Below are 26,329 nucleotides of genomic sequence, written 5' to 3'. Positions count from 1 at the left end.
GTAAGCTAAACCATTCAGTATTCCATTGTTACATCCATCAAAACTTATTTACGCTGTTGAATTTATCTTAATGCTGCCAGCATTTTTAAGTATACACAATTTTCACCCATATATTCCATAGGCATATGTGCTTCTCATTCTCTTCCATAGCTGTCAACTTTTCCATTTTCTTGCAAGGAATCCTATTCGGAATAAAGGAATTTCCCTTTAAAAAAAGGAAACATTGACAGCTATGTTCTCTTCTTCTATATGTTAAATCTGATAGCTGCGCATATTCCACCAGTTTAAGTTGCCATTCTTCTTTGGTTGGAACCTCACTCATTTTCCATTTTGGGACTAACGAAACACGGGCCGCAGTGGTGGCATACATAAATTAACTTTTTTTGACACCTGGGAATTTCTGCCTGAATTACCCCCAACAGAAAGGACTCTGGTGTTTTTTTGGGGGGAGCAGGCCAGGAGCACAGTCCCACCTCCCAGTAATTTCATGCACCATTTGGGCAGATGAGATTTATGTTTATTTATGTTGCAACATTTACCACCCACCTCTTTGCCTGACAACAGCCCCGCCTTCGAAGATGGTCATTATTAAATGAAAACTTATACACACTAATAAGATACTTTTTGAAGATGACTTATGAAGGCTGTTGGGGTGAAGGGATGCACCAGTGTTGGGAAAAGGTCCTTTTCCTAGGACCTCAGAGCAGACCCAGGAAGTAGGCGATGCCACCCTGAAGAACAGATTCCTTTACAAGGGCAGAGGAAACACTGTGTGGCACTTGCAGGCTTGCACACATAGCGGGAGCATCACCCTGGTTATTCATCACACAGAGAAGAAGAAAAATGGTGTTGCAACTTGTTTATTTATTTCATAAAATGTATACACCGCTTGACTGTAAGGAGAAACTTCAGTGCAATTTACAAAGAGTTGTTCAGAGGGGCTTCTGGGGCTCAGATTTTTCTGAACAGGTTGTTTCTGAATATAAGGAATTTGCAAATTTTCCAAGCTCCCGGAAAAGGAAGATTGTAGTCAGAAACATGCAGAGTCTATGTAACAGCCTTGTCTCAGAAAGCGCTGGAACCTGCCCTCATATTTCTTTATGTTCTCCATGGTGCTTTCCCCTCTGCCTGCACAGCGCTAGCAAAGCTGCCAGGTCCACAGAGTGATCATTTGTGGACGGAAGTTTGTGCTTTCTAGATTCTCTGTGCTACTTTTAAAAAACTGTTTTCTTTTTTCTTTTTTTCTTTTTTAAGTCCTTTCGCTCACTTTCAGCCATTTTGCTTTGGGATTCAAGTCTGCTTCTTTCCTCATAGCGGGGACCTTGGGACGTGTTTGTGGTTAGCAAGGAGATCTTATGACAGCGCTGGGGATTCTAGGAACCTCTGGCTTCTATTTCTTTCCTTGGAAGTCAAACCAGTTGGAGCTTTTCAAGTCACCATTGAGAGCAGACATGGCTGGGAGGAACTGGCTTTTCATTGAGTCATTCTGCATTTCATCAAGCGGCTATGGGGAATTCCCCATCTTCTGATCTCATCCCATCCCCCAGGAAATGATAACAAGTCAACTGCCTTACTGAGTTATTAGGAATCTAAATTAGATGAGGATTACAAGGAATTTTGCATACTACAATGTATAAACAACAATGGTGGAGTCCAGTTTGTACTCTTGTGCAGAAATAGGGAGCCCATGCCCCTCAGCTGTAGCTGAACTTATAATAAGAATAAGAATACAGGCAGCCCTGTATCAGGAGGATTAAACACTTGATGTTTTTATTATGTTTTTAGATATGCCGTAAGTCGCCCAGAATGGCTGAGGAAACCCAGCCAGATGGGCAAGGTATAAATACAACAGCAACTATTACAGTGGTGCCCCGCAAGACGAATGCCTCGCAAGATGGAAAACTCGCTAGACAAAAGAGTTTTCCGTTTTGGAGGTGCTTCGCAAAACGAATTTCCTATGGGCTTGCTTCGCAAGACGACAATGTCTTGCGAGTTCCTGCTGGTTTTTCCCCCTCCCCCCTTTTTCTAAGCTGCTAAGCCGCTTATCAGCTGAGCCAATCAGCAGATAAGCCGCTAATAGCCGCTAATAGCGCTAATCCGCTAATCCTTCAATGGGCTTGCTTCGCAAGACGAAAAAAACGCTAGACGAAGAGAATCACAGAACGGATTCTTTTCGTCTTGTGAGGCACCACTGTATTATTATTTTTACCCCACCCATCTGACTGGGTTGCCCCAGCCACTCTGGGCAGCTTCAACTCCCTGACCATTGGCCAAGTGCCACCTCAGGGCTGATAAAGGGGGGGGCACTTATGCCTTATGAAAAATGAGGAAATGTGTCACCAGACAAAGAGGATACTGATTTGCATAAAATTGCATATAGGTGCAAGTTTAGAAATTTAAATTGAGAAAGGTAGGTAAAAAGGTAAAGGACCCCTGAACTAAGGTTAACAGATTTTTTTTCAATGAATCCGGGGCCACTTTTCAACTTCAGTGGATTTTCTATGGGGACTGAATTGTAAATCTGGGGACTGTCCCCGGCAAACGGGGATGTCTGGTAACCTTACCCTGGAAGGTTAAGTCCAGTCAAAGGCAACTATGGGGTTGTGGCGCTCATCTCGCTTTCAGGCCAAGGGAGCCGGCGTTTGTCCACAGACAGCTTTCTGGGTTATGTGGCCAGCAGGACTAAGCTGCTTCTGGCACAACAGGACACCATGACGGAAGCCAGAGCACATGGAAACACCGTTTACCTTCCCGCCACAGTGGTACCTATTTATCTACTTGCACTGGTGTGCTTTTGAACTGCTAGGTTGGCAGAGCAACGGGAGCTCACCCCGTTGTGGGGATTTGAACCGCCAGCCTTCTGATCAGGAAGCCCAAGAGGCTCAGTGGCTTAGACCACAGTGCTACCTGCTCCCATATTAAATTGAGAAGCATTACACCTTGCCCTAGTGGGGAAGACTGGGAGCAGGTGATCCATGTCACTGCTCAATCTGCTGTGCAGGTGAGGACTCTGTTGATAGGCTACTTCCTTCTTAGGGCTCTTTCTGCTTGGAACAGACAGCCCTTCAAACAGGGGACGTCTTCAAATAGAAGCCTGTCCTCCATAGGCTGATAGGACTTGGAGCCCAACACTTTATGAGGGGCTACAGGCACCCCACCCTTGATCTAGCATCATTTGCTAGTCATGTATGGAAGCCCACTAGAGCCTTCATACACTTCCTGCTCCCTGTTTGGAGAAGCACTTAGCAGGTCACTAAGTATACCTGGCAGGTTGCAAACACTGTGGAAGCCTGGTGTTGGCACTGGACATGAGTAAGCCTAGCATCTGGGGCCTAGATGGCTTTCAAAGTCATCAAGTAGCTCAAACATTTTGCAGCTTGGCCAGTATTCTGTGCAACTGTATGTTGGGATAAAAACCAGGCATTTATTCAGAATGTCAAACAGAACTTCAAATAGTACATTTTCTGCGTGGGTCTAGTAGACAGAGGAGGGCAACCAAATTGGTCAAAGGCCTGGAAACGATGCCTTATGAGGAACGGCTAAGGGAGCTGGGCATGTTTAGTCTAGAGAAGAGGAGATTAAGGGGTGATATGATAGCCATGTTCAAATATATAAAAGGATGTCACATAGAGGAGGGAGCAAGGTTGTTTTCTGCTGCTCCAGAGAAGCGGACACGGAGCAATGGATCCAAACTACAAGAAAGAAGATTCCACCTAAACATTAGGAAGAACTTCCTGACAGTAAGAGCTGTTTGACAGTGGAATTTGCTGCCAAGGAGTGTGGTGGAGTCTCCTACTTTGGAGGTCTTTAAGCAGAGGCTTGACAACCATATGTCAGGAGTGCTCTGATGGTGTTTCCTGCTTGGCAGGGGGTTGGACTCGATGGCCCTTGTGGTCTCTTCCAACTCTATGATTCTAAGATAAGTAAAGTAGCCGTGCCATGAGTGATACCTCCTTAGTATTTATGAATCTGTGGTTGAGTGGCTGGGCCATAAAGTATATTCTTGTATGCCTTCCAGAGCTATAGAGTCTGGTTTCAGACCCTAGAAGAACAGCATTGGGGTGCTCCTTTCTCTCATGGATGGACTGTGAGCTCCCCATTCCACCCATAAATCAAGAACCAGGCATGGACCTTTTCCCCAGAGAATTTTGCTTTCGGAAAGGTAAAGAGATGGGCATCAGTATCACCGTCAAAAAATGCTACCAGGCCCTCCGAGTAGTCCAGGGCAACCCGGATCCTACTTGGGTGATGGCACAAGGACAAATTTGTCCTAGGATTGTCAGTAATTGACTGGTACTGCCCATCAATACGCTGTACCGCCCAGTACCCTCCCTCTGGTGCAAGGCGAATTGCCCCATTTCTGTTTGCATCCTCCCTCACAATTCCCACACCCCACCAACTGCCCCCTTCCACCACTTCCACTTCCCAGCAAAATTTCCCCGAGTTGATGCCCTGGTGGCTTAGGACGCTCGCCATCACGTCATATCTCAAGGGACCGGCAGATACATTTTGCTTCATGCCTCTCCATTTCACACTCTTCAGATCTTCTGATACGTAGAGCTGGGGATGAGCTGTGCTTGGATCCAGAGTCAGATTTGCTGTGAAGAAAAGAGCAGAGAGAGGGAAAGGAGTCATAACCCATTGAACATTGGCTTGCTTTTATCAGCCATTTAAGAAATAATAAATATTATTAGCAGCCCTCCAGTTAGAGGTCAACATGAATTTACATCTATCACTCTTAAGCTGGTGGTGGTGGGTGGGGGAAGGAACTCACTTTATTAACAGTCCTGGAAGCAGGTAATAATCAGGTAATAATTAATTCAGATTTTTATGAAAGTGATACTAGGTTCTCTAATATAAAATAAATGTGGGACATGCAACCATCTGATTCAGTGTGCAGATGTCCTGTTCTGGGTTGCAATCAGCCAGTCAGTATTCTGTGTCCACTGAGCAAGCAGGGCCGGATTTACGTATAAACTAAACAAGCTATCACTTAGGGCCCCACTCTCTAGGGGGCCCCAAAGAAATTTAAAGGAAAAAACAACTGGATGTACATTTCCAAAATATAAGATAAAAAAATAAAACCTATATACAGCAACTGTGTTTTGTGTAGTGTAGGCCCCATATTGGGTCCATAAATTACCATATAGCATATATTCAACACAAAAAACAGCGACAATTAGTTGCTGACAAAGGACAGCTGGACATATAAAGGGCCCCATTACCTTCAGTAGCTTAGGGCCTCATCAAACCTAAATCCAGCCCTGCTCAGGTCTCATTATTTTATATTTCGTTCCCCTACTTGGAGTTCTCCCAAGCCTGCTGATACTTCCATCTTGTGCATGGATGGCTTTGTGACATTATGGTGTACATTTGGAGTATATTATTAGCCTAAAGGATGGTTAAAGGCTATAGTTTATAATGTAAGACAACAGTCATATAGAGAACATATAGTGGGGCAGGGTGAGTGGGGCTTCGATAGTAAAACATTAGGCTTCAAATAACTTGATTTGTTCTCTCCCCACTCCCTAAGCTTTGAACTCCAGGAGTTCTGACTACTACTACCAATGTTAAGACTAGGGGCTTGTCCACACTGGAATGCTCCTGAATGGAGGAGAGTAGCCTTTTCAGGAAGTCTATTTCAGGTTCACTTAGTTTCTCATTTTCCTAATCATGTTCTGCAAAATCAGTTTGCAAAATTTCTTTAAAAACGAAACAAGACAAGTCATTGTGAAAATTCAAAAGTGAATTTCTCCTAATATACATATAGTTTTGTGTGCAATTTTGCCTATTCAACACAACTTTGCAAAGCAATTCTCCCTAATATAACACATTTTTCTGTTTGCTTGTTTTTTTGTTTTTTTGTTTGCTAATGTATGCATTTTTATACACATAACTTTGTAGGAAAACTGCATTGCAAACTTCAGAGAAATGTACATTTTGAAGGATGGCTATATTTTGGTTTGCATATTGCTTTGGAAAGTTTGCCTTTGAATCCAAACAGAATTCAATTTCTCCTTCATCTCCTAGTGGTGACCAAAACTTTGAACCTGCTTTTTAAAATAATTTGTATTCTGTCTTCATGGGCAGCTGCCTCCTCTGCCCTAAATGATATGAATCTCTTCATGCCTTCCCCCACTTCATCCCATTTTGAATTTTGCGCAGAATGCTCTCTCCAACGCAGGGGAATCCAAAACAGGTAAAAAGAAGAAAACTCCTACCTTACATACTAGCCTAATTTCTAATGTTAAGTGGCAATTCAGGGCTGATTCACATTGCCATTTGCCCTGCTGCTTTCTCCCAGGAAAACCTATGGTGTAGCACAAAATCAGAACTAATGGCAACCGGGTTTTCTGCAGGTTGCCGTTTGTTCTGATTTACAGTGGTACCTCGGGTTAAGTACTTAATTCGTTCCAGAGGTCCGTACTTAACCTGAAACTGTTCTTAACCTGAAGCACCATTTTAGCTAATGGGGCCTCCTGCTGCCGCTGCGTCACCGCTGCATGATTTCTGTTCTCATCCTGAAGCAAAGTTCTTAACCTGAAGCACTATTTCTGGGTTAGCGGAGTCTGTAACCTGAAGCATATGTAACCTGAAGCGTATGTAACCCGAGGTACCACTGTAGCACTAAAGAGTGGGGGGAGGCAGCAGGGCAAAAGCAGAACTGCTTGGACCCATGGGACACACAGAAAACCACTTGTTTTCTAGGCAAAGGGCAAGTTGAAGTGTAAGTGAGCCCTCAGTCACCAGAGGAAAACGCCTGTAAGAAAAAGCAGAGAGACAAGCCTTGCTTTACTATCAACTTTCAGACTCAGGCTTCCATTCTCTGCAGACTTCTCTGGTAAGCAATGCTGAACACAGTGGGACTTTTTGAGTAACTATGCATGACGTTTTGAGTAACTATGCATGAAGTTGCATTGTCAGTGACTTTCAGTAAGTCATGAGGCTGCTTTGGGTTCAGTTTTACTTCCACATTTTGTAGATCTTTTAAACCAACAACAAAGAGAAGCTAATATGTAGTTCAGGGCTGGGGGTTACCTGTTGTGCGCGTCTTATCCGAGCTGCAAGGGACACATCTTTTCAGGCAACTCCGGATCTGGTTGTGTGGAGGTTTGTTGGCAAAAACGTCCTGGGAAACTTAGAAAACAGTTCAACTTTAGAGAATTCCCATCTGTTTACAACGTTCGTAATTTGCTCTCATTGAGCAATAAATCTGTATTTATTGTTTTTTCTTCTTCTTAATCCTTTATTATTTTATTCACATAATATACATTCTTTACAACAAACATTCTTTGCAATAAACAGAGAACTCCAAAATAAAATCATATGTAACAAAACCATAAGTCTCATGTTTTCATTTACACTGATCTCCTCTCTGATACCTTTACTTGATATTTCTTGCTGCTTTCCTTAGAGAATCTTTATAAAAATTTAAATCTCTTAAATCCTATACCAGTCTTTAGCAATTTCAATTAATCCCTTCACCTTCCTCCCCCACAGCCCAGTACTTCCCTCCACCCGCGTGCGATCTTCTTTACCTACTATTATTTTTGTTATTGTTGCGTTACTCACTTTATTTGTTATTCCATCCTCAATATATTATTATCCTATCTCCTTGCGCCTTTTAAACTTTTGCGTTGTATTTATTGTGGCTGCTTTGAGTTAGAAGGTAGAAGAGACAATCCCTCAACATTTAACAGTAAAAAAATTCAACACTAAGGGCTGTACCCAATGTTAGTCAAACTCAGAGTAGATTTTTGAAATTAATGCACATGATTAGCTAAGTTCCATTAATTTCAATGGCTCTCCTCTGATTAGAACTCAGTTGGAGACAATCCTAAATTTGATTGGCTTTCCTGCTTATGTGGGGATTAGGGATAAGTATGCTCCATTTCAGCTTTACTGACATTCAATCATACTGTTGTATGTGGATGATAACAAAGGAATGAAGAAAGAAAGAAAAATCTGAATTTCGATTTAGTATGCATTTCCCCTGAAGCAGACAATTGCTTTTCAAGCATTCCCCTATAAAATATGCATTATAGTAGTAAGGTAAAAGGTAAAGGACCCCTGGATGGTTAAATCCAGTCAAAGGCGACTATGGGGTCGTGGAGCTCATCTCGCTTTCAGGCCGAGGGACCCGGCGTTTGTCCACAAACAGCTTTCCGGGTCATGTGGCCAGCAGGACTGAACCACTTCTGGCGCAACGGGACACTGTGACGGATGCCAAAGCACACGGAAACGCCGTTTACCTTCCCGCCAGAGCGGTACCTATTTATCTACTTGCACTTTGATGTGCTTTCAAACTGCTAGGTTGGCAGGAGCTGGGACAGAGCAATGGCAGCTCATCCTCTCGCAGGAATTCGAACCTCTGACCTTCTGATTGGCAAGCCCAAGAGGCTCAGTGGTTTAGACCACAGCACCACCCACGTCCTATATAACACACAGATGCACTGCATAATCCAATTTGAGCCACATAATTGCACTGGGAGGAAATGGATGTGGAACCTTCTGCATTGCTTCAGAGGTTGATGGGTTAGGAAACTGGCAGCACCATGGGTGGTGGTGAGGAAACTGACAACCCCAGAACACTTTAGGTATCTGGGCAATGGGATGAATATTATTTTTGCTCCAAAACACAAAACTTCATTTTATTAATATTGGGGAAAAGCAAGGGAGAGGGGCTTGGTTCCATTTCACATATATATCACAATTGTGTGTTCATTGCATGACCCCCCCCCAAAAAAATCCCACCCCACACATAAACCTGAAAGTCTTACGTGGAATCTTCTTACTTGGAAGACTAAGGAAAATAAGAACAAGGACCAGAGCAACATTCCCTGCCAGAGCAATGCTGAAAGCGACTTTCCACCAGACATTCGAGGAAGAACCTGTAACATTGAAGGTAGAGACGAAGTCCAGCGTTAGTTTCCCTCTGCCTTGCATGAAAAGTGGGGTGGAGATTGGTATTTGTCATCTGCGAAGTTGGGAGGGAGACAATTTTCTGCTGCTTTTGGAGGATGGGAATATAACACTGCCCCCTTGCATTTAAAACATTTATTTATTTATTTTTAATGAGATTCCAATGAAGAAGAGAAGAGAAGAGTTTGGATTTGATATCCCGCTTTATCACTCCCCTTCAGGAGTCTCAAAGCAGCTAACATTCTCCTTTCCCTTCCTCCCCCACAACAAACACTCTGTGAGGTGAGTGGGGCTGAGGGACTTCAGAGAAGTGTGACTAGCCCAAGGTCACCCAGCAGCTGCATGTGGAGGAGCGGAGACGCGAACCCGGTTCACCAGATTACGAGTCTACCACATTGGCTCTCACACCACACTGGCTCTCAACACCACACTGGCAATGAAACATTGACAGTAAGAGCTGTTCAACAGTGGAATGGACTCCCTCTGGAGGTTGTGGAATCTCCTTCAGTGGAGGCTTTTAAACAGAGGTTGGATAGCCATCTGCCATGGATGCTTTAGCTGAGAGTCCTGTATTGCAGGGAGTTAGTCTAGAATACCCTCGGGGTTCCTTCCAGTTCTACAATTCTACGAAATGTTTAAATTTTGGTTTTGCTAAGCACCCAGATCGCTACGCTGCTGGATGGACTATTTATACAAACAAGCGTATCAAGCAAGCAGATGTTGACCCTGTCTTGCTCTTTGTCACCCATGCGGTCTGATGGGAGGAAGTGCTCCATAATCAGGAAGAAGAAAAAGATGGAAAGCAGCAGTTTTGACATCCACCCACAACTCCCCCCAACAAGGGTATTTTCCTGAAGACATAAGGAAATTACCTAAGCTGTGTGCTATTGTGTATTTTAAAAGCATATGAAGTATAAACTAGACATTTTCCCCACTCTACAGTTGCTACACTATTAGGAACCAACTACTCAAGAACTCCTTCTTTGAAGAGTTGTGCAAGCTGGCACAAGTTACGGTACTTGGGGGATTGATTTGAGACCCTTGTTGGAAACAATGAAACAATCATTTCATTCGGTGGGACTGAGCCATGAATCATTTGAGGTGGAAATGGTAATTTCCAAATGAGCAGGTGGCAAGTATATCTCAGAAAGACATCTCTCACACAAGTGGCAGCAAAGGTTGATCTACTTCAGGGGTAGCCAATGAGATGCCATCCAGATGTTGTTGGACTACAATGCCCATCATCCCTGACTACTGATGATGCTGGCTGGGGCTTGTGGGAATTTGTAGTCCAGCAATAACTAATGGACAGCTCCAATTTCTTATTAAATTGCCCCCAAAGATGCAGAAACCTGACCAAAGCCAACATTCTATTGTCCACAGAAACCTTATTTGTATGCAGACTGCTTGAACCTTTTTAAAAAAAACAAAAATAAAGAAGTTAAAGAAGAAATGATTAAATGGTCAGAGGACTTTGGTTATACCATTTAGATGAACGTGTGGGAAAATTATGGACTAAAGACCTCAAGTTTAAAGGGGGGGGGGGAAAACTGGATGTACATTTCCAAGATATAAGATAAAAAACAGATAAAAATAAAACCTACATACAGCAACTGTGTTTCGTGTTGTCTAAAAAGTAAAGGTAAAGGACCCCTGACGACTCTAGCATTGCGGCATATAGCATATATTCAACACAACAAACAGTGACAATTTGTTGTTGACAAAGGACAGCTGGACATAGAAAGGGCCCCATTACCTTCAGTAGCTTAGGGCCTCATCAAACCTAAATCCCGCCCTGCGACACCACCTCATTGGAAGAAAGCTGTGCTCTAAATGCAACAAACCAACAGGCAAACAAATAAATCCCATTGAAACCAAGTGAACTAGTTAGTCACAGTTTAAGCCCTGTTGTAAATACCATTTTTTTTGCTAGATGAGATGAAGACACACTCAAAACGTTGCCACACACATATATCAAATGCAAAGCACATTCCACATTTTAACATTTAAGAGGTGGGGAATCCAATGGAAGAAGTTCATAACAACACTTTCTAAATCTTGCTTACAGGTGATGGTTGTTAGTTAAGTTACTGCAACTGCTGCCCTGCTTTTTGCTTTATTTGTAAAGGTAAACTGAGAGATTTGTTTTCAAACAATACCTTTGGTGCACTTGGGAAGTGGTGCGGTGCGCTGTTGCTGGCTTTTCGGATCTATTTGCATATATCCATCTTCATCTTCCATCTTTCCAAGCCCTTGTTAGCTGCCGGTGCAACACTCTTTAAATAAGGAATTGGCAGTTCCTCAAGGTTCAGAAAACAGCTGGCCTGTGCAATTATGGAAAGTTACACAACCAGGCTTGCGGTTTGCCAGTTTCATTCAGCTGGAGTCTGACAAGTTTATTTCTTAGTTAAAACTTCCTGTGGGCATCGGACGTCTCTGGGCCAAAATCTGGCCTGCAGGTTCCACCCGCCTCTCCTTCCTGATCTGATCTGGTGGAGTAGGAATCGAAGTGTGCATCACAGCAGTTGGGGAAGAAGTCAGATGACTGGATTGGGAAAGGATCTGGAGGGAGGGAGAAGCTGTGGTACCTGTACTTCCTGCTCAATCAGCTACTGATACAGAACACATGTCCAAGTTGTGAACATGCAACACGGCACTGTTGGTGACGGAACAGTCCTTGATAATGTCAGCTGCTGTACTTCCCTTTGGATATCACTCTTTTGCAGTGACTCAAGCAGCTGCAGCTACAGACTTCAGATCCTTTACCCATACAGATTATGGGCTTATCCACACTTACCTTGCCTCCAGTTTTTCCAGGCATGGTCCATGCTTCAAAGGTCTATGTCCAAGCACCCTTCCCGCCCCCCAGCCCGCCCACCAGAGCTTTCCCCATAAAAACCTGCTCTCTAAAACTCAGTTGGAATAAATGTCAATTCACACAGAGAGAAGAGACAGTGGAAGAAGACTGGAAGAAGTTTAAGGAATATTTGAAATGGCAGATGAAGATGATGGACTATATGGAACTTGCCGAACTGACTGGGAGACTCTGAGACCAGAGAGAAGAGACGGTGGAAGAAGACTGGAAGAAGTTTAAGGAATATTTGAAAAAAATATGTTAATATTTAAACCTTAGAATAGCTTTGGAAGTGGATAGAGGCTGTAGGGTTAGAAGTAGAAGATAGGGTATTTTAAAATAGTATTATTTGTAAGTGATAAAATGTGAAGTTATTTTAAGTGTGATTAAAAAAAAAAAAGATGGTTAGAAATTATGATGTATGTAAACTGCTAAAGATGAAAATCAGATAGGTGGGACTTAACAATTTTTAGAAAAATGAGGATATGACAAGAATTTGTTCGTATTGTTTGTCTTTTCTGTTTGTGTTTTTTTGTGTGTGTTATAAAATGAATAAAAATATTTGGGGGAAAAAGGAATACCGGTAAATGTCAATTCATGGAAAACCAGAATTGACATTTGCTCCGATTCAGCTTTAAAGAGTGGATCTTCGCAGGGAAAACTCAGGGCAAAACCCCCTCAACAACAATGTTTGGACATGGAGCATTAAAGAGTGGACCTCTTAGAAAGAGCGGGGCAAAAGGTAAGGGTGAATAATCCCTTACACACAAGGTCCCATAAATCCTGCTGCTGCTGAACATGGAGGCTCCTTTTAGCCCACACCATCATCTTCCATAGATTGGGTCTAATCTCCCAAACAACCTCAGGTCCAGATGCTGATAGCGGCCTTCCAGGCCTCCCTGATTGGCCCTTGGAACTCTTCTCAGGCCACAAGCTATATCCTTGCTTTCATAGAATCGTAGAATCATAGAATCTTGGAGTTGGAAGAGACCCCGAGGGTCATCTAGTCCAACCCCCTGCAATGCAGGATTGTCAGCTAAAGCATCCATGACAGGTGGCCCTCCAAACTCTGCTCATAAAACTCCAAGGAGGTTTGCACCCTCCTAGACTGTTTCTGCCTGGCTCAAATGTATCCTTGAATGACAATAAAATTTCTTGCTTGCCTGAATAGAGAGAGATGTGTGAGTCAATTTTTTGCTCCACCCACTTTTACCCCTAGCCCCACCCACCTGTCAGGAACGAGCCAGCGCCAAGTGGAACTTTACAGCCAGCTGCAGAATAGGGGAAGGAACAGAGAGGTTTAGATTTGACGCAGACTGAGCAGAGGCCAGAGCTGCCAATGTCGACTCACTCTGACCTTGGATGCCGGTTTCCAAGGGAACAGCTGAGAGCAGGCTGAAAGACAGGATCATGGCAATGAAAATAATAAATAGAGTTGGGGCAATAACACAACCCTGTTTAGCACCTGATCCCACTGTGAATGGTTCACTCTGCGAGCCATTGTTATCTGCGATTGTTTCTGTCATATTATCATGGAGGAGCTGAAGGATATTCAGAAATTTATCTGGGCAGCCAATTTTCAGAAGGACAGATGGGGCGAATTTTGTGGCATGGAATTCCATTATGCATTCTAGGCATTGTGGAGGAATCCAGCACTGGGAAACTTAGCTGTATAGTGAATGCTCAGAGCGCTTCTGCATGAGTGAACAGGCCCCTTCTGAACCAACCAAGCAGGTAACAAGGGTGGGGCTGAGTTGGGTGACTGCCTGCCTAACTGCGATTTCCTGGCAGTGCAAATGGAGGTGTGACTAGCTTAATACCAGGAGCGTGAATTTTCACGGTCTGGTTGGTCGATTCATCCTTTAAACATTGCAAGATTGTAGCAGCCAACACCAAGACTTTCTTCCTCCCCTCCCCCTTTATTTGGATACAATAAATTCATAGACTGCAAACACCATCCCATCAGATATCAAGGAGATAAACAACTACTTGACCTTCAGAAGACATCTGAAGGCAGCCCTGTTCAGGGAAGTTTTTAATGTGTGACATTTTAATGTATTTTTAATCTTTGTTGGAAGCCGCCCAGAGTGGCTGGGGAAACCCATCCAGATGGGCGGGGTACAAATAGTAAATTATTATTATTATTATTATTATTATTATTATTATTATTATTATTATTATTATTATTATTATCTTATTCTAGGCTGCATCCACAGAAGTATAGTGTCCCAATCAAGGGAAGTAATAGTACCACTCTATTCTGCCTTGGTCAGACCACAGCTGGAATACTGTGTCCAATTCTGGGCACCACAATTTAAGAAGGATGTTGACAAGTGGGAACGTGTGCAGAGGAGGGCAACCAAGATGATTAAGGGTCTGGAAACTAAGCCTTACAGGGAAGGCTTGAAGGAGCTGGGTATGTTTAGCCTGGAAAAGAGGAGACTGAGAGGAGATAGGATAGCCACCTTCAAATATCTCAAGGGCTGTCACATGGAAGATGGAGCAAGATTGTTTTCTCCTGCTTTGGAGGGTAGGACCTGAACCAATGGTTTCCAGGTACAAGAAAGGAGATTCCAATTAAACATGCGGAAAAACTTTCTGATGGGAAGAGCTGTTTGACAGCGGAATGGTCTCCCTCAGGAAGTGGTGGCCTCTCCTTTCCCAGAGGTTTTTTAAGCAGAGGTTCAATGGCCACCTGTCATGGATGCTTTAGCTGAGATTCCTGCAATGCAGGGAGTTGGACTTAATGACCCATGGAGTCCCTTCCAATGCTTTGTTGTTGTTGTTGTTGTTGTTTTAGTCGTGTCCGACTCTTCGTGACCCCATGGACTAGAGCACGCCAGGCACTCCTGACTTCCCCTTCCAACGCTAAAAGATGCTATCTCCCCATTCACTTGCCAGAGCAAGAACATAAGAAGAGTCTGGTTGGACCAGCCCCAAAGTCCATCTATATTTCAGCATCCTGTTCTCACAGTGGCCGGCCAAATACTGATGGGAAAGCCCCAAGCAGGTCCCGAGAGCAACCACACTTGCCCTGGCGATACCCAGCCATTCATGCTTCTGACCATGGAGAGAACATAGCTAAGGCTATCCATGAATTTGTCCAATCTCCCTTTAAGGCCGTTCTTTATTTCTGTAATCCCCCACCAAGAAACCTATGTGTTTTTCCTAAAGAAGTAGACAGATGTGGATAATAACTGGATTTTATATTTTGGAAAACGGGAGCCCGGCCATTGTGTGTTTCATCTTACCAGCAGTCCATGGTGTAACAGGAAAACCCCACAGAATCTCATTTGAATGCCTGCCTCGACTCCCACACAAGACTCCATGACGTCAGCCAACACCAAGGCTTTCTTCCTCCCCTCCCCCTTTATTTGGATACAATAAATTCATAGACTGCAAACACAAATTGTTTCAGAGATGTGTGCCTATTAAAAACAAGACGGTGTTGCAAACAACAGAGATAAAAACCACAAATCTTATGAAGAGTTCTTGAGGAAATTGAGAACTTGCATGCTGTTTTGTGGCATTTGGGTTTGCCTGGTAAAGGAATAACTGTCATGTCAGTTTAGGGATATGAAGGACATTCCTGTATGAGAGCCCTGCAGGCCATATACTCCAGGCTCTGTACACACTAAACCATGGGTAGGCAAATTAAGGCCTGGGGGCCGGATCCGGCCCAATCGCCTTCTAAATCTGGCCCATGAACGGTCCAGGAATCAGCGTGTTTTTACATGAGTAGAATGTGTCCTTTTATTTAAAATGCATCTCTGGATTATTTGTGGGGCCTGCCCTGTGTTTTTACATGATTAGAATGTGTGCTTTTATTTAAAATGCATCTCTGGGTTATTTGTGGGGCATAGGAATTCATTCATTCTTATTTTTTTCAAAATATAGTCTGCTCTCCCCCCCCCCACAAGATCTGAGGGACTGACCCCCTGCTGAAAAAGTTTGCTGACCCCTGTAACTAAACTTTTAAAGCACATTTGAAGCACATCAAAGAATTCCGGGCACCCCTCACAGATACAATTCCTTGCATGACATTAAGAGATGAGAGTGCCCATAATTCTTTGAAGGCAATGCGTTCTGAATGTGATTTAAAGGTATAGTGTCCACAGAGTCAGAGAGCGGTTTGAGGCCTTTGAACAGCAGGGTCAAGAGACTCTGATAGCATCAAGACAGTGGTTCATAAACTGCCCCACCTCACCCCCCATGGACAGTAAGAGCAGTGTGACAGTGGGACAAACTTCCTGGAAAAGTGGTGGACTCTCCTTCATTGGAGGTTTGTAAACCTTGGGGTCATTTCCAACTTTATCCAGTTCTATCATTCTATGACACCTTGAAAAGTGCTGAGGGTCTTGGCTGGCCACCTACTAGTTTCTCTGTCTGTTGTGGCAATTGCAAGTCCATAGAATTCAAATTGCAATACAACACAGCATAAACAGCAACCATTTTGCTTGAAGGTTCCGTTCCCGGCCCACCCACCCCCCACGCAAAAGTGTGTTCCATCCCATGACACCCCACCCCTATTTTCCCCCACCCTGCCCCCATTACACCCCCGTTCTACCCTCTTCTGGGTCCAAAAGGACTCACACGTTGGCAACCATGCATCAGTTGGACACGGCCAAAATAGTCACCGCTTGTACAGTATAAGAAATAAAAGAAGCTATAATCAACAGGACTATTTGATGTGGTGGGTGTTCTGCCAGCCATCTTCAACCACAAATCCAGATAAATGCTATGGACCACCTGAAAGATGATCATGGACCACAGCTTGGTAACTCTTGATTAAGATGCTCCTTTCTCTCATGGGTGGACTGTGAGCTCCCCATTCCATCCCTCAATCAAGAACCAGGCATGGACCTTTTCCCCAGAGAATTTTGCTTTCGGAAAGGTAAAGAGATGGGCATCAGTATCACCATCAAAAAATGCAACCAGGCCCTCCGAGTAGTCCAGGGAAACACGGATCCTACTTGGGGGATGGCACAAGGACAAATTAGTCCTCGGATTGGCAGTAATTGACTGGTACTGCCCATCAATACGCTGTACCCCCCAGTACCCCCCCTCTGGTGCAAGGAGAATTTTCCCATTTCTGTTTGCAGACTCCCTCACAATTCCCACACCCCACCAATTGCCTCCTTCCACCACTTCCACTTCCCAGCAAAATTTCCCCGAGTTGATGCCCTGGTGGCTTAGGATGCTGTCCAACAAATCATATCTCAGAGGACTACTGTTCACACTTTGTTTCATGTATCTCCATTTCACAGTCTTCAGATTTTCTGATACGTAGAGCTGGGGATGAGCTGTGCTTGGATCCAGAGTCAGATTGGCTGTGAAGAGGAAAAAGAGATCTCAACTTTTGGGGAAGGTTCTCAGGCAGGGTAGAAGGAGAAAGAACTTGCCCATGTGAAGACCACCTGGTGGAAACCCTTACACATATGGTTCTTAATTTAAACTATATGCTGATCTCCGCCAGCAGTTTCTAGATCAACTCTGCATCCTCAAATGGAAAACAGAGTTGGAGGTCATACATTTTCTATTACTGGGGAATGATCAGGAGCTCACCAAGTTAGTGGCTAAATATCTCTACAGTGGTACCTCGGGTTACATACGCTTCAGGTTACAGACTCCGCTAACCCAGAAATATTACCTCGTGTTAAAAACTTTGCTTCAGGATGAGAACAGAAATTGTGCAGTGGTGACGCAGTGGCAGCAGGAGGCCCCATTAGCTTGGATACAGCTCATCAGGCCTTGGAGATTTGAATTCATTTACTACCTCTTTTCCTATCTTGGGCTGCAGCTCCCTCCTCACATCATTTATTCCATTATCACCAGGTTGGGTGAAGACAGGGGCAAAGTAGGTGTTAAGAAGTTCTGCCTTTTCTCTGCCAACCAATAGCATTTCTCTGTGTTCCCCACACAGAGGACCTACCACTTGCTTGTTCTTCCTCTTACTTCACACATAGCTGAAGAAACCTTTTTCATTACAGTGGTACCTCGGGTTAAGAACTTAATTCATTCTGGAGGTCTGTTCTTAACCTGAAACTGTTCTTAACCTGAAGCACCACGTTAACTAATGGGGCCTGCTGCTGCCACTGCGCTGCCACTGCACAATTTCTCTTCTCATCCTGAAACAAAGTTCTTAACCCGAGGTAATATTTCTGGGTTAGAGGAGTCTGTAACCTGAAGCGTATGTAACCTGAAGTGTATGTAACCTGAGGTACCACGGTATTTTTAACCACTCTTGCAAGCCTGAGTTCATTCTGAGCTTTAGCCAGCCCGACTTTCCCTCTGCAACTGTTGGCTACTTGTGTAAACTCCTCCTTTGTGGTTTCCCCTTTTTTCATTTCTTATACATGTCCTTCTTAACTCTCAACTCATCTGTAAGCTCCTTATGCAGCCACACCGGTTTCCTTAGACGCCTCCCGCATTTCTTTCTTGTTGGTATTGTCTGCTTTTGGGCCTTCACTATTTCTCCCTTTAGAAACTCCCATCTTCTCACTGAGTATTTCTGACCACGGGATCACACCCAGTAGCTCCTTCAGTTTTCAGAAACTGGCCTTCTTAAAGTCCAGAGTGTGAGTCCGACTACACTCAATTTCCCCTTGCCTCAGTATCCTGAAACCCAGGAGAACATCATCACTTCCTCCCAAGTTTCCAAGCACTTCCACTTCATCTATCAGTTCCTCCCTATTGGTGAGGACCAGGTCCAAAATAGATGATCCCCTTGCAGGTTCTTCCACCTTCTGGGGAATGAAATTGTCAATGATGCAATGGAGGAATTCGTCAGACCTTACACTTTGAGTCCCAACAGATATTGGGGAAGTTGAAGTCCCTCATGGCTACTATTTCTTTCCTTTTTGAATGTTTGGTAATCTTCTCTAGTAAGGCACTGTCAGGGAACTGACATCAGAGGCACGGGAGAAGGAGAGGGTCTCTGATTCTGCAGGGGAAGGTCCCAGCGCTAGAGGGAGACTCAGCCGGGAAGAAGGGGAAGAGAATGAGTGTAACACCAGGGATCCAGGAGAGCAACGGGACAGGGAGGTGCAGGGGCTCCAGGACTCTTCGTTGGAAGTTAGCGAGGAGAGCCCAAGCACCCCGCTGCCCACGCCCACCCTGCGCAGGAGACTCCCGCGCAGTGAGAGGCGGAAACGATTGGGCGTCAAACAACTCTTATGTTGGCAACGCTTTAAGAAACGCCCACAGACAGATTCTACGAGTGACTAAGGGCAGCCACGCTGAGATGGGCTGTGCAGTCCGGATTAACCAGGCAATCTAATGCTCAAACGGAGCAGGATTACGCATGAGTAACTCCCAACCCATTATAGGCACCATCTGAGTCTTCAGTCTGGCTTGGCAGTCTATAGCAGACACCCACAGTAAGATCACTGTCGTTTCTCTCTCCTACAGTTTTACCCATATACTCTCAATCTGCTTTTCATGCTCCAGTTCATAGATTTCATCACAAGTGTACACATCCTTTATGTACAATGCTACTCCTCCTCCCTTCCTGTTTGGTCTATTCCTTTTGAACAGGCTGAGGTTCAAAGAAGAACCAGAGAACTAAAAAACACCTGGTGGATAAATAAAAGCTCAAGAGATCCAGCACTTAGCCGACACTCATGATGCACAGAGTTTCTTTGAAGCCACAAAGACCATCTATGGGCCAATAAATCATGGCATATGTCCTCTACGCTCAGCAGACGGTATCACACTTCTAAAAGATAAAGAAGCTATTGCACTGTGCTGGAAAGAACATTACCAATATCTCCTTAACCACAACTTCCCCGTAGCTGCTGAGGGCCTCTCACAAATTCCGCAAAAACAAATTAGAGATGAGCTTGCAGTATCTCCAAATCTGGGAGAGTTGTGTGCAGCTATTAACCAAATGAAAAACAACAAAGCCAGTGGACCTGATGGGATACCTGCCGAAATCTTCAAAGTGGGCGGAATTGAACTTACAGAACAACTTCACAAGCTCATTGAAAAAATATGGGAAAGAGAAGAAATCCCAGCAGACTTTAGAGATGCCAAAATTATCAATCTCTTTAAAAAAAAGGTGGCAGAACTAATTGTGGAAACTACCAAGACATCTCTCTATTAGCTGCGGCTGGCAAAATTCTTGCAAGGATCTTAGCAAACCGTCTCGTAACAATATCCAAGGTGACCCTTCCTGAATCCCAAAATGGTTTTCGGCCTTCTAGGGGGACAGTGGACATGATTTTCACCGCTCAACAGCTTCAAGAAAAATGCAGAGAGCAAAACCAACCCCTGTATATGGAGTTTATTGACCTGACTTAAGGCTTTCAACACTGTAAATAGTAACGCCCCGTGGACTGTCCTTCTGAAAATTGGCTGCCCAGATAAATTTGTAAACATCATTCGGCTCCTCCATGATAATATGACAGCAACAATCGCAGACAACAATGGCCTTTTTTTTAAATAAAAAAGGGCTCTTTAATCCACACAGTTATAGGAGCATCAACTGCAGCTACAGTACGCCTGCCTGTCACATTGCATGACGCGGTCCAAGCCACAAAAGCCAAATTATGCTATCAGACCAGACTGACATTCAAACACATCCTCCTATGTCTGCAGAAGAATAGGACTATATTGGCTTGGGGTGTGCGCAGGTATTGTCCACAGAGCTAAACCGGTATGGAACTGATACCTTCCTATATCTGCATTTGATGAGCGGGAGAGAACTGAGAGTAGGCACTACACTCAGACGCTGGTTACCATCGCAGTGAACAGCGCCATCAAATATTGCATTGAAAGCTGGCTGTCAACAGAAAGGGACGAAAGATGTCCTAGCATTGCGCTCGCTGTGGGTGGGGGGAGTTTCTAAGACACTACCAATTCAAATGAACATTTTATCCATTCCCGGCCCTTAGCTGGGTCACTTCTGCACCTGGAGTTGAGTTCTGTATTTGGTGCCAAAGTGGTTAGATATAATGGATGCATCTGAAGTACCAAAAGGTTGGGGGGTTACCTGTCACATGGCTGTTAGCTGATCTGCAAGGGATGCATTTTTGCCGGCAACTCTGGATCTCATGTGGATTCGTTTTCTCAGCAGGAACCTTGGAAGCTTAAAAAAAAGCAAAAAAAAAAGGTTGGTGTCAGAGCAAGGCTTTCGTCCATTTTGCCGTCATGCAGAGAGCTCTTCTTATGCATAGAATGTCAGTCTGTCTATTATCCAAAATACATCTTCTTATTTAAGGTGGTGTCCACAACAGAGCTCTGAAGCACATTCAAAGCATGCACACCCAAAAAGGAACCCTAGGAGCTCTATAGTTTACCACCCACAGAGATACAATTCCCAAGCACCCTCAACAGACTACAATTCCCAAGATTCTTTGTGGTGGATGGCTGTGCTTTGAATGTCTGGTGCTGTGAGTGCAGTGCTATTTTTCTAGAAAAAGAGGTGCTGGAACTCACCATGAACACCTAGCTCCCTTTGTTCTCTTATAAGGGGGATGGAGCCCACCTGAGAGGTGCCAGAATTGAGTTCCAGTGAGTTCCAGCTGAAAAAATGCCCTGTGTATATGTATGTTATGTATGGAACCCCGGTCATAGACCTACAGAGGAACATGGAGAGGATCGGCTAGGAAATAATAATAATAATAACAATAACAACAACAACAACAACAACAACTATTATTATTATTATTATTATTATTATTATTATTATTATTATTATTATTATTATTATTATTATTATTATTATTATTATTTACTTATACCCCGCTCATCTGGTCAGGCCTCCCCAGCCACTCTGGGTGGCTTCCAATATTAAAAACACAATAAAACATCAAACACCCCCCTTTGTTTTTCCTTATACAATGGTACCTCGGTTTACGAACAGTCCTGTTTACGAACTATTCGGTTTATGAACTCTGCAAAACCGGAAGTAGTGTTTCGGTTTGCGAACTTTACCTTGTTCTACGAATGGAAGCCGAATGGTGGAAGGGTACCGGCAGCGGGAGGCCTCATTAGGGAAAGTGCGCCTCAGTTAAAGAACGGATTTGGTTTAAGAACAGACTTCAGGAATGGATTAAGTTCATGAACCGAGGTTCCACTGTACACGGGTTCTGTTTCTCTTTTTTCTTTGTGACTCACCATGTTTGATGCACATATAGTTATGCTCTTTTCGAACTTCCAATTTTTTAAAAAAGAAAAGAACAGCCATGCCAAAGCAAAACAAAAACCTTAAAAACCTTAAAAACTTCCCTAAACAGGGCTGCCTTCAGTCTTCCTGTACATAGTAGGCTGGCGTTTGGGTTTTAGCCCTGGCTCCTATTTTTAGACTACATGATGAAACTGTACAATTACCAGACAAAATCATGAAGATCAAAATGCACTTCAGAGCGACGCTCGCTGCCAGCAAAACCCCAAAAACCATTCCAGGCCAGAAGAACATGGAAGAAGAACGATCTGTGGAGAACCAAATGGTGTGAAACTCAACAATACAGAAAGTGTACATGAAACCTTTAGCAGCCAATTGAGAGCTTTCATGATCTAAGAGCACATGGTGGTGTAACTTGATCTGAAGTTGAAGTCGGTCTGCATCTGGTTTGTGACTGAGCGGAAATAAGCAGCCTACAGTCATAGTACATGGGGCCACTACAGACAGTGGCGCAGCTGCATGCTCCACTACCGGGGGCGGAGAGCAGGCAGGGGCGTGGCTGGCCACCCGCAAGGGCGTGGCACATGTTTTGGGGGTGTGGCGTGCTGCCTGTGGGGGCATGGCACCCGCCGCCTGGCGTGTGTCCAGGGGGGCCGCCGCGATGGCCCCCTACCGGAATAGTGGTGCCGGGGGCAGTCCGCTCCCTCCGCACCCCCGTTCCTCTATCAGTGACCACAGACCCCACAACCATCAGGATCCCCGGACGGTGAGCTTTCGTTTCTTAAAAAAAAAAGCATCTGAACCTCCTAAAAAGAATGTTACGAAAGCATGTATGAAGGTCGCCTTCCAATAAATTTCTGTGAAATGAAACAGTTGCTCCCTTTTAGTGTTTTTAGTCAATGAGTCAGAGCTGTGACTAACACGTGTGTGCTTTGTACACCAGGCAACAGAAGTCCTAAAGAGGTCCCTTAAGAGCTGCTGTCCCTACCCACCAGCTGCGACCCTTTTGTGCAATTCTTCTGCGTTTGTTTCATTTTCTAGTTCTTGGAATCTCTGTAATTTGCCTTCCTCACCGGCATTCCTTTATTACTTCTACTAAATAGTAATAATAATATATTTATGAATCCCCTTTCACGTGCGTCTCAAGGTGGTTTACAAACTTTATTTGCCTTCTGCATGTGTTGCCTGAGGCTACTGGCTCCCTTTACCTAATGGTAGGTCCAGCCCTGAAGTCATCAAGCAGTACCACAAAACGTACACACAAATACAAGCATTTTCACCCTCCATCTAGACACAGGAAAATAGAAGGACCTAATATTCTAGGGAAGGGAAGCCCACAATCTGAGTCTGAGAAGCCCCAGTCAGAGGTTCATAACCTCCACACTTCATAGTCTCAGATATTGCTGTCATTACATAAGTAACCCCCCCCCCCAATTTAAAATACATTCAGTAATAATTCAGCACATTCATGCATGGGAGCTTTCAGTGGAAACTTTCTCTGAGGGAAAGGGACACAACATTATAAGCATTGCTCTTCTCTTGAAGAATTCTCTTTTCTCCATTTTTGTTATTAAAAGCTGCACGTATCTTGGAAAGGAAAACATTTAACTAAAGATTATGTCTGAAAACAAAGTTTTGAATTTGTGCTTGGACTTACTTGTCACCATCAGGTTCTACACTTATACGCTGTACACTGAAATAAGAATCTGTATTCAAGACTATAGCTCATGGGTAGGCAAACTAAGGCCCGGGGGCCAGATCCAGCCCAATCACTTTCTAAATCTGGCCCGCAGACAGTCCGGGAATCAGCATGTTTTTACATTAGTAGAATGTGTCCTTTTATTTAAAGTGCATCTCTGAGTTATTTATGGGGCATAGGAATTCGTTCGTTTTTCTTTCTTTTTCAAAATATAGTCCAGCCACCCCCCACAAGGTCTGAGGGACAGTGGACCGCCCCCTGCTGAAAAAGTTTGCTGACCCCTTCTATAGCTAGCTACATCTGGGACAAGTGACTTTCTCTATGCTCACCTCAGCTGAAAATAAACAACAGCCATAACCCTTCTCTTCATTTGACCTTCAACTTCTCACTTGTCTGTCAGGTACTTGCCCTGTGCCTTATGTTTGTTTTTCTGTTAATGTATTTACAAAATATTTGTTCTGAAGCTTAAAAGAAAGACTAGCTAGCTACATCGGTTGAAAACCAAAAGCAATATTTAGAATATTTTGATCCATACCTTTGGCCTGAGCACGAGGCGGTATTGCAGGCAACTGTCCTCTCTCTGGTCCAGTTGTCCTTTGCTTTTCATCCCCCATGTTCATCAACTATTTGATCTGACTTATTCGCTTAAAGAGCACCACCCTCCAGAAAAGGAACTAATGATTCCTCAAAGCTCTGAAAATCTGATAAACGTCAGGGAAGAACCCACACAGGAAGTGGTCATGCAACTCTTAAATTCAACTCTTTTCGGGATGAGCCAGCCTCTGACATTTCTCACTGAAATTGCTCAGTTATACAAAATTTAAAGGGATATCATATTACTTTAAACCAGGGTTTCCCAAACAGAGGTCTCCAGCTGTTTTTGAACTACAACTCCCATCGTCCCTAGCTAGCAGGACCAGTGGTCAGGGAGGTGGGAACTGTAATCCAAAAACAGCTGGAGACCCACATTTGGGAAACCCTGCTTTAAACAGTCTGGAATGTGTAGTTTGTTAAGGTTGCTGAGAGTTGTTAGGAGACCCCTATACCCTGCACAAAGCTACTATTCCCAGAATGATTTAACAATCAATCTCTCTTCCCAGAGAACAGGGCTGGCCCTACCATTAGACGGAGTGAGGCAGCTGCCTTAGGCAAGAGACTTGAGTATCATAAAACTCCATCAACTTTCAAATTTAATTTAATTGTGTTTAATTTTTCACTCCCAGAAAGACACGCTTGTGGGATTTTCTGCCTTATGTGCCAAAATAACTTGCTATTTTGCACTTTGACTTTAAGAGCAGAGTGGGAGGGTGACATTTTTGTTCTTCCTCAGGTGGCAAAAGGGCTGGGGCAGCCATGTCACCAGAGGTCCTTTTCTGGATGTTTCCTTCCTTGGAAGTCAACTGATTGGCTACAGCGAGAAAGTGGCACCTTCTCTCCATTCAGTTGATACCTGCTATTTTGGCAGTTTAAATGGATTTTTTTCCCCATTCACCCAGGTTTTTCCTTTGTGGTATGTAGAGAGGCTGAGTTATTTTCATATGCTATTTTTATTTAGCTGCTTCTGGTTTCCAGTTCTGCTGTTCATTTAATCATTTGTTTGGTGTTATTTATCTATTCACAGTGGGTGGCACTGTGGTCTAAACCACTGAGCCTCTTGGGCTTGCTGATCGGAAGGTTGGTGGTTCAAATACGCACAACAGGTTGAGCTCCTATTGCTCTGTCCCAGCTCCTGCCAACCTAGCAGTTTGAAAGCACAGCAGTGCAAGTAGATAAATAGGTACCACTGTGGCAGGAAGGTAAACGGTGTTTCCGTGCTCTCTGGCTTCTGTCATGGTGTTCCCTTGTGACAGAAGTGGCCCGGAAAGATGTCTGTGGGCAAATGCCGGCTCCCTCAGCCGGAAAGCAAGATGAGCACTGCAGCCCCATAGTCGCTTTGTGACTGGACTTAACCGTCCAGGTGTCCTTTATCTTTACCTCTACCTCATTTAATTAATTGTTGTTTGTTTCTTATTAAGATGATGTAAAGCAAAACATAACAAAACCACAAAAACAAGTCATGGGATGCCTTGAGACCTGTGTCTAAAAATAAATAAATAAAATGATGGCCATAAACTTATTTCAACAACGGTGAATGTGATCTATAATAAGCAGATTTAAAATTCTGATTTATTTATTTTTTAAAGTGGCATTCATCCTAGGGTGATGCTTTGTTCTTAATCCACTTCGGGAATACTTATTTATTCAAGAAGATAGTCATAAGATGAATATGGCAGGGAGGCAGGAGCAATCTGCTAGTAAAGGTAAAGGTATAGGACCCCTGGACAGTTAAGTCCAGTCAAAGGCGACTATGGGGTTGCTGTGCTCATCTCCACTTTGAGGCCAAGGGAGCCAGCATTTGTCCACAGACAGCTTTCCGGGTCATGTGGCCAGCATGACTGAACCACTTATTGGCACAACGGAACACCATGATGGAAGCCAGAGCACACAGAAATGTATAGCATACTGGCAGTTGTGGGACTGGAACCAAAAGTGGGTGGAATGAGAGGTGTGGGGGGGGGGACCATGTCAGAGCAAGCTTGTCTGCAGGCACCATCAACAGATCTTCATCCAAAAATCTAGATGATGAGGGTGGGATGTAAAGGAAGAGCAGCTTCTCAGATACCCTGGTTCAAAGTGGTTTAGGGCCTTATATACCAACAGTAAAACCTTGAGTTAAATTTGGTAGCAA

At 44.0% G+C, this 26,329-nt stretch overlaps 2 protein-coding genes and 2 long non-coding RNA genes across 8 annotated transcripts in view; 2 read left to right on the top strand and 2 right to left on the bottom strand.

Annotated features, from left to right (window-relative positions):
- LOC309525466 overlaps window positions 1–26,329 on the top strand; it is a 164,154-nt gene that overhangs the window by 97,659 nt on the left and 40,166 nt on the right. The gene's annotated exons all lie outside the window — the stretch shown is intronic.
- LOC309525400 lies at window positions 545–3,331 on the top strand. The gene is made up of 2 exons (XR_014216227.1): window positions 545–1,837; window positions 2,250–3,331. It is a non-coding gene; the product is annotated as an uncharacterized lncRNA (long non-coding RNA).
- LOC309525171 (zinc-binding protein A33-like) lies at window positions 3,405–11,468 on the bottom strand. Of its 2 annotated transcripts, none has more exons than XM_082210646.1 (4): window positions 11,082–11,468; window positions 8,796–8,891; window positions 7,039–7,137; window positions 3,405–4,598 (listed from the first exon to the last, which is right to left on the bottom strand). In XM_082210646.1, exons 1-4 carry the CDS (start codon window positions 11,161–11,163, stop codon window positions 4,075–4,077), a joined length of 801 nt encoding a protein of 266 aa, XP_082066772.1. In that variant the 5' UTR covers window positions 11,164–11,468; the 3' UTR covers window positions 3,405–4,074. The 2 variants fall into 2 exon arrangements, with proteins under 2 accessions (XP_082066772.1, XP_082066771.1); XM_082210645.1 differs by having other exon boundaries at window positions 8,781–8,891; window positions 11,082–11,466.
- LOC309525150 (zinc-binding protein A33-like) lies at window positions 12,826–24,340 on the bottom strand. 4 transcript variants are annotated; one of them, XR_014216064.1, is made up of 4 exons: window positions 22,109–22,470; window positions 20,769–20,864; window positions 16,370–17,106; window positions 12,826–13,171 (listed from the first exon to the last, which is right to left on the bottom strand). XR_014216064.1 is itself a non-coding variant. In XM_082210604.1 (4 exons), exons 1-4 carry the CDS (start codon window positions 24,219–24,221, stop codon window positions 16,583–16,585), a joined length of 807 nt encoding a protein of 268 aa, XP_082066730.1. In that variant the 5' UTR covers window positions 24,222–24,340; the 3' UTR covers window positions 16,346–16,582. The 4 variants fall into 4 exon arrangements, 3 of the variants coding, with proteins under 3 accessions (XP_082066730.1, XP_082066731.1, XP_082066729.1); XM_082210604.1 differs by lacking the exon at window positions 12,826–13,171 and adding an exon at window positions 24,137–24,340 and having other exon boundaries at window positions 16,346–17,106; window positions 22,109–22,210; XM_082210605.1 differs by lacking the exons at window positions 12,826–13,171; window positions 22,109–22,470 and adding an exon at window positions 24,137–24,340 and having other exon boundaries at window positions 16,346–17,106.

This window comes from Podarcis vaucheri (genome assembly GCF_965113315.1).
Source record: "Podarcis vaucheri genome assembly, chromosome: 2".
Taxonomy (NCBI): Eukaryota; Metazoa; Chordata; class Lepidosauria; order Squamata; family Lacertidae; genus Podarcis; species Podarcis vaucheri.
This window is presented reverse-complemented; position numbering and strand designations above follow the sequence as displayed.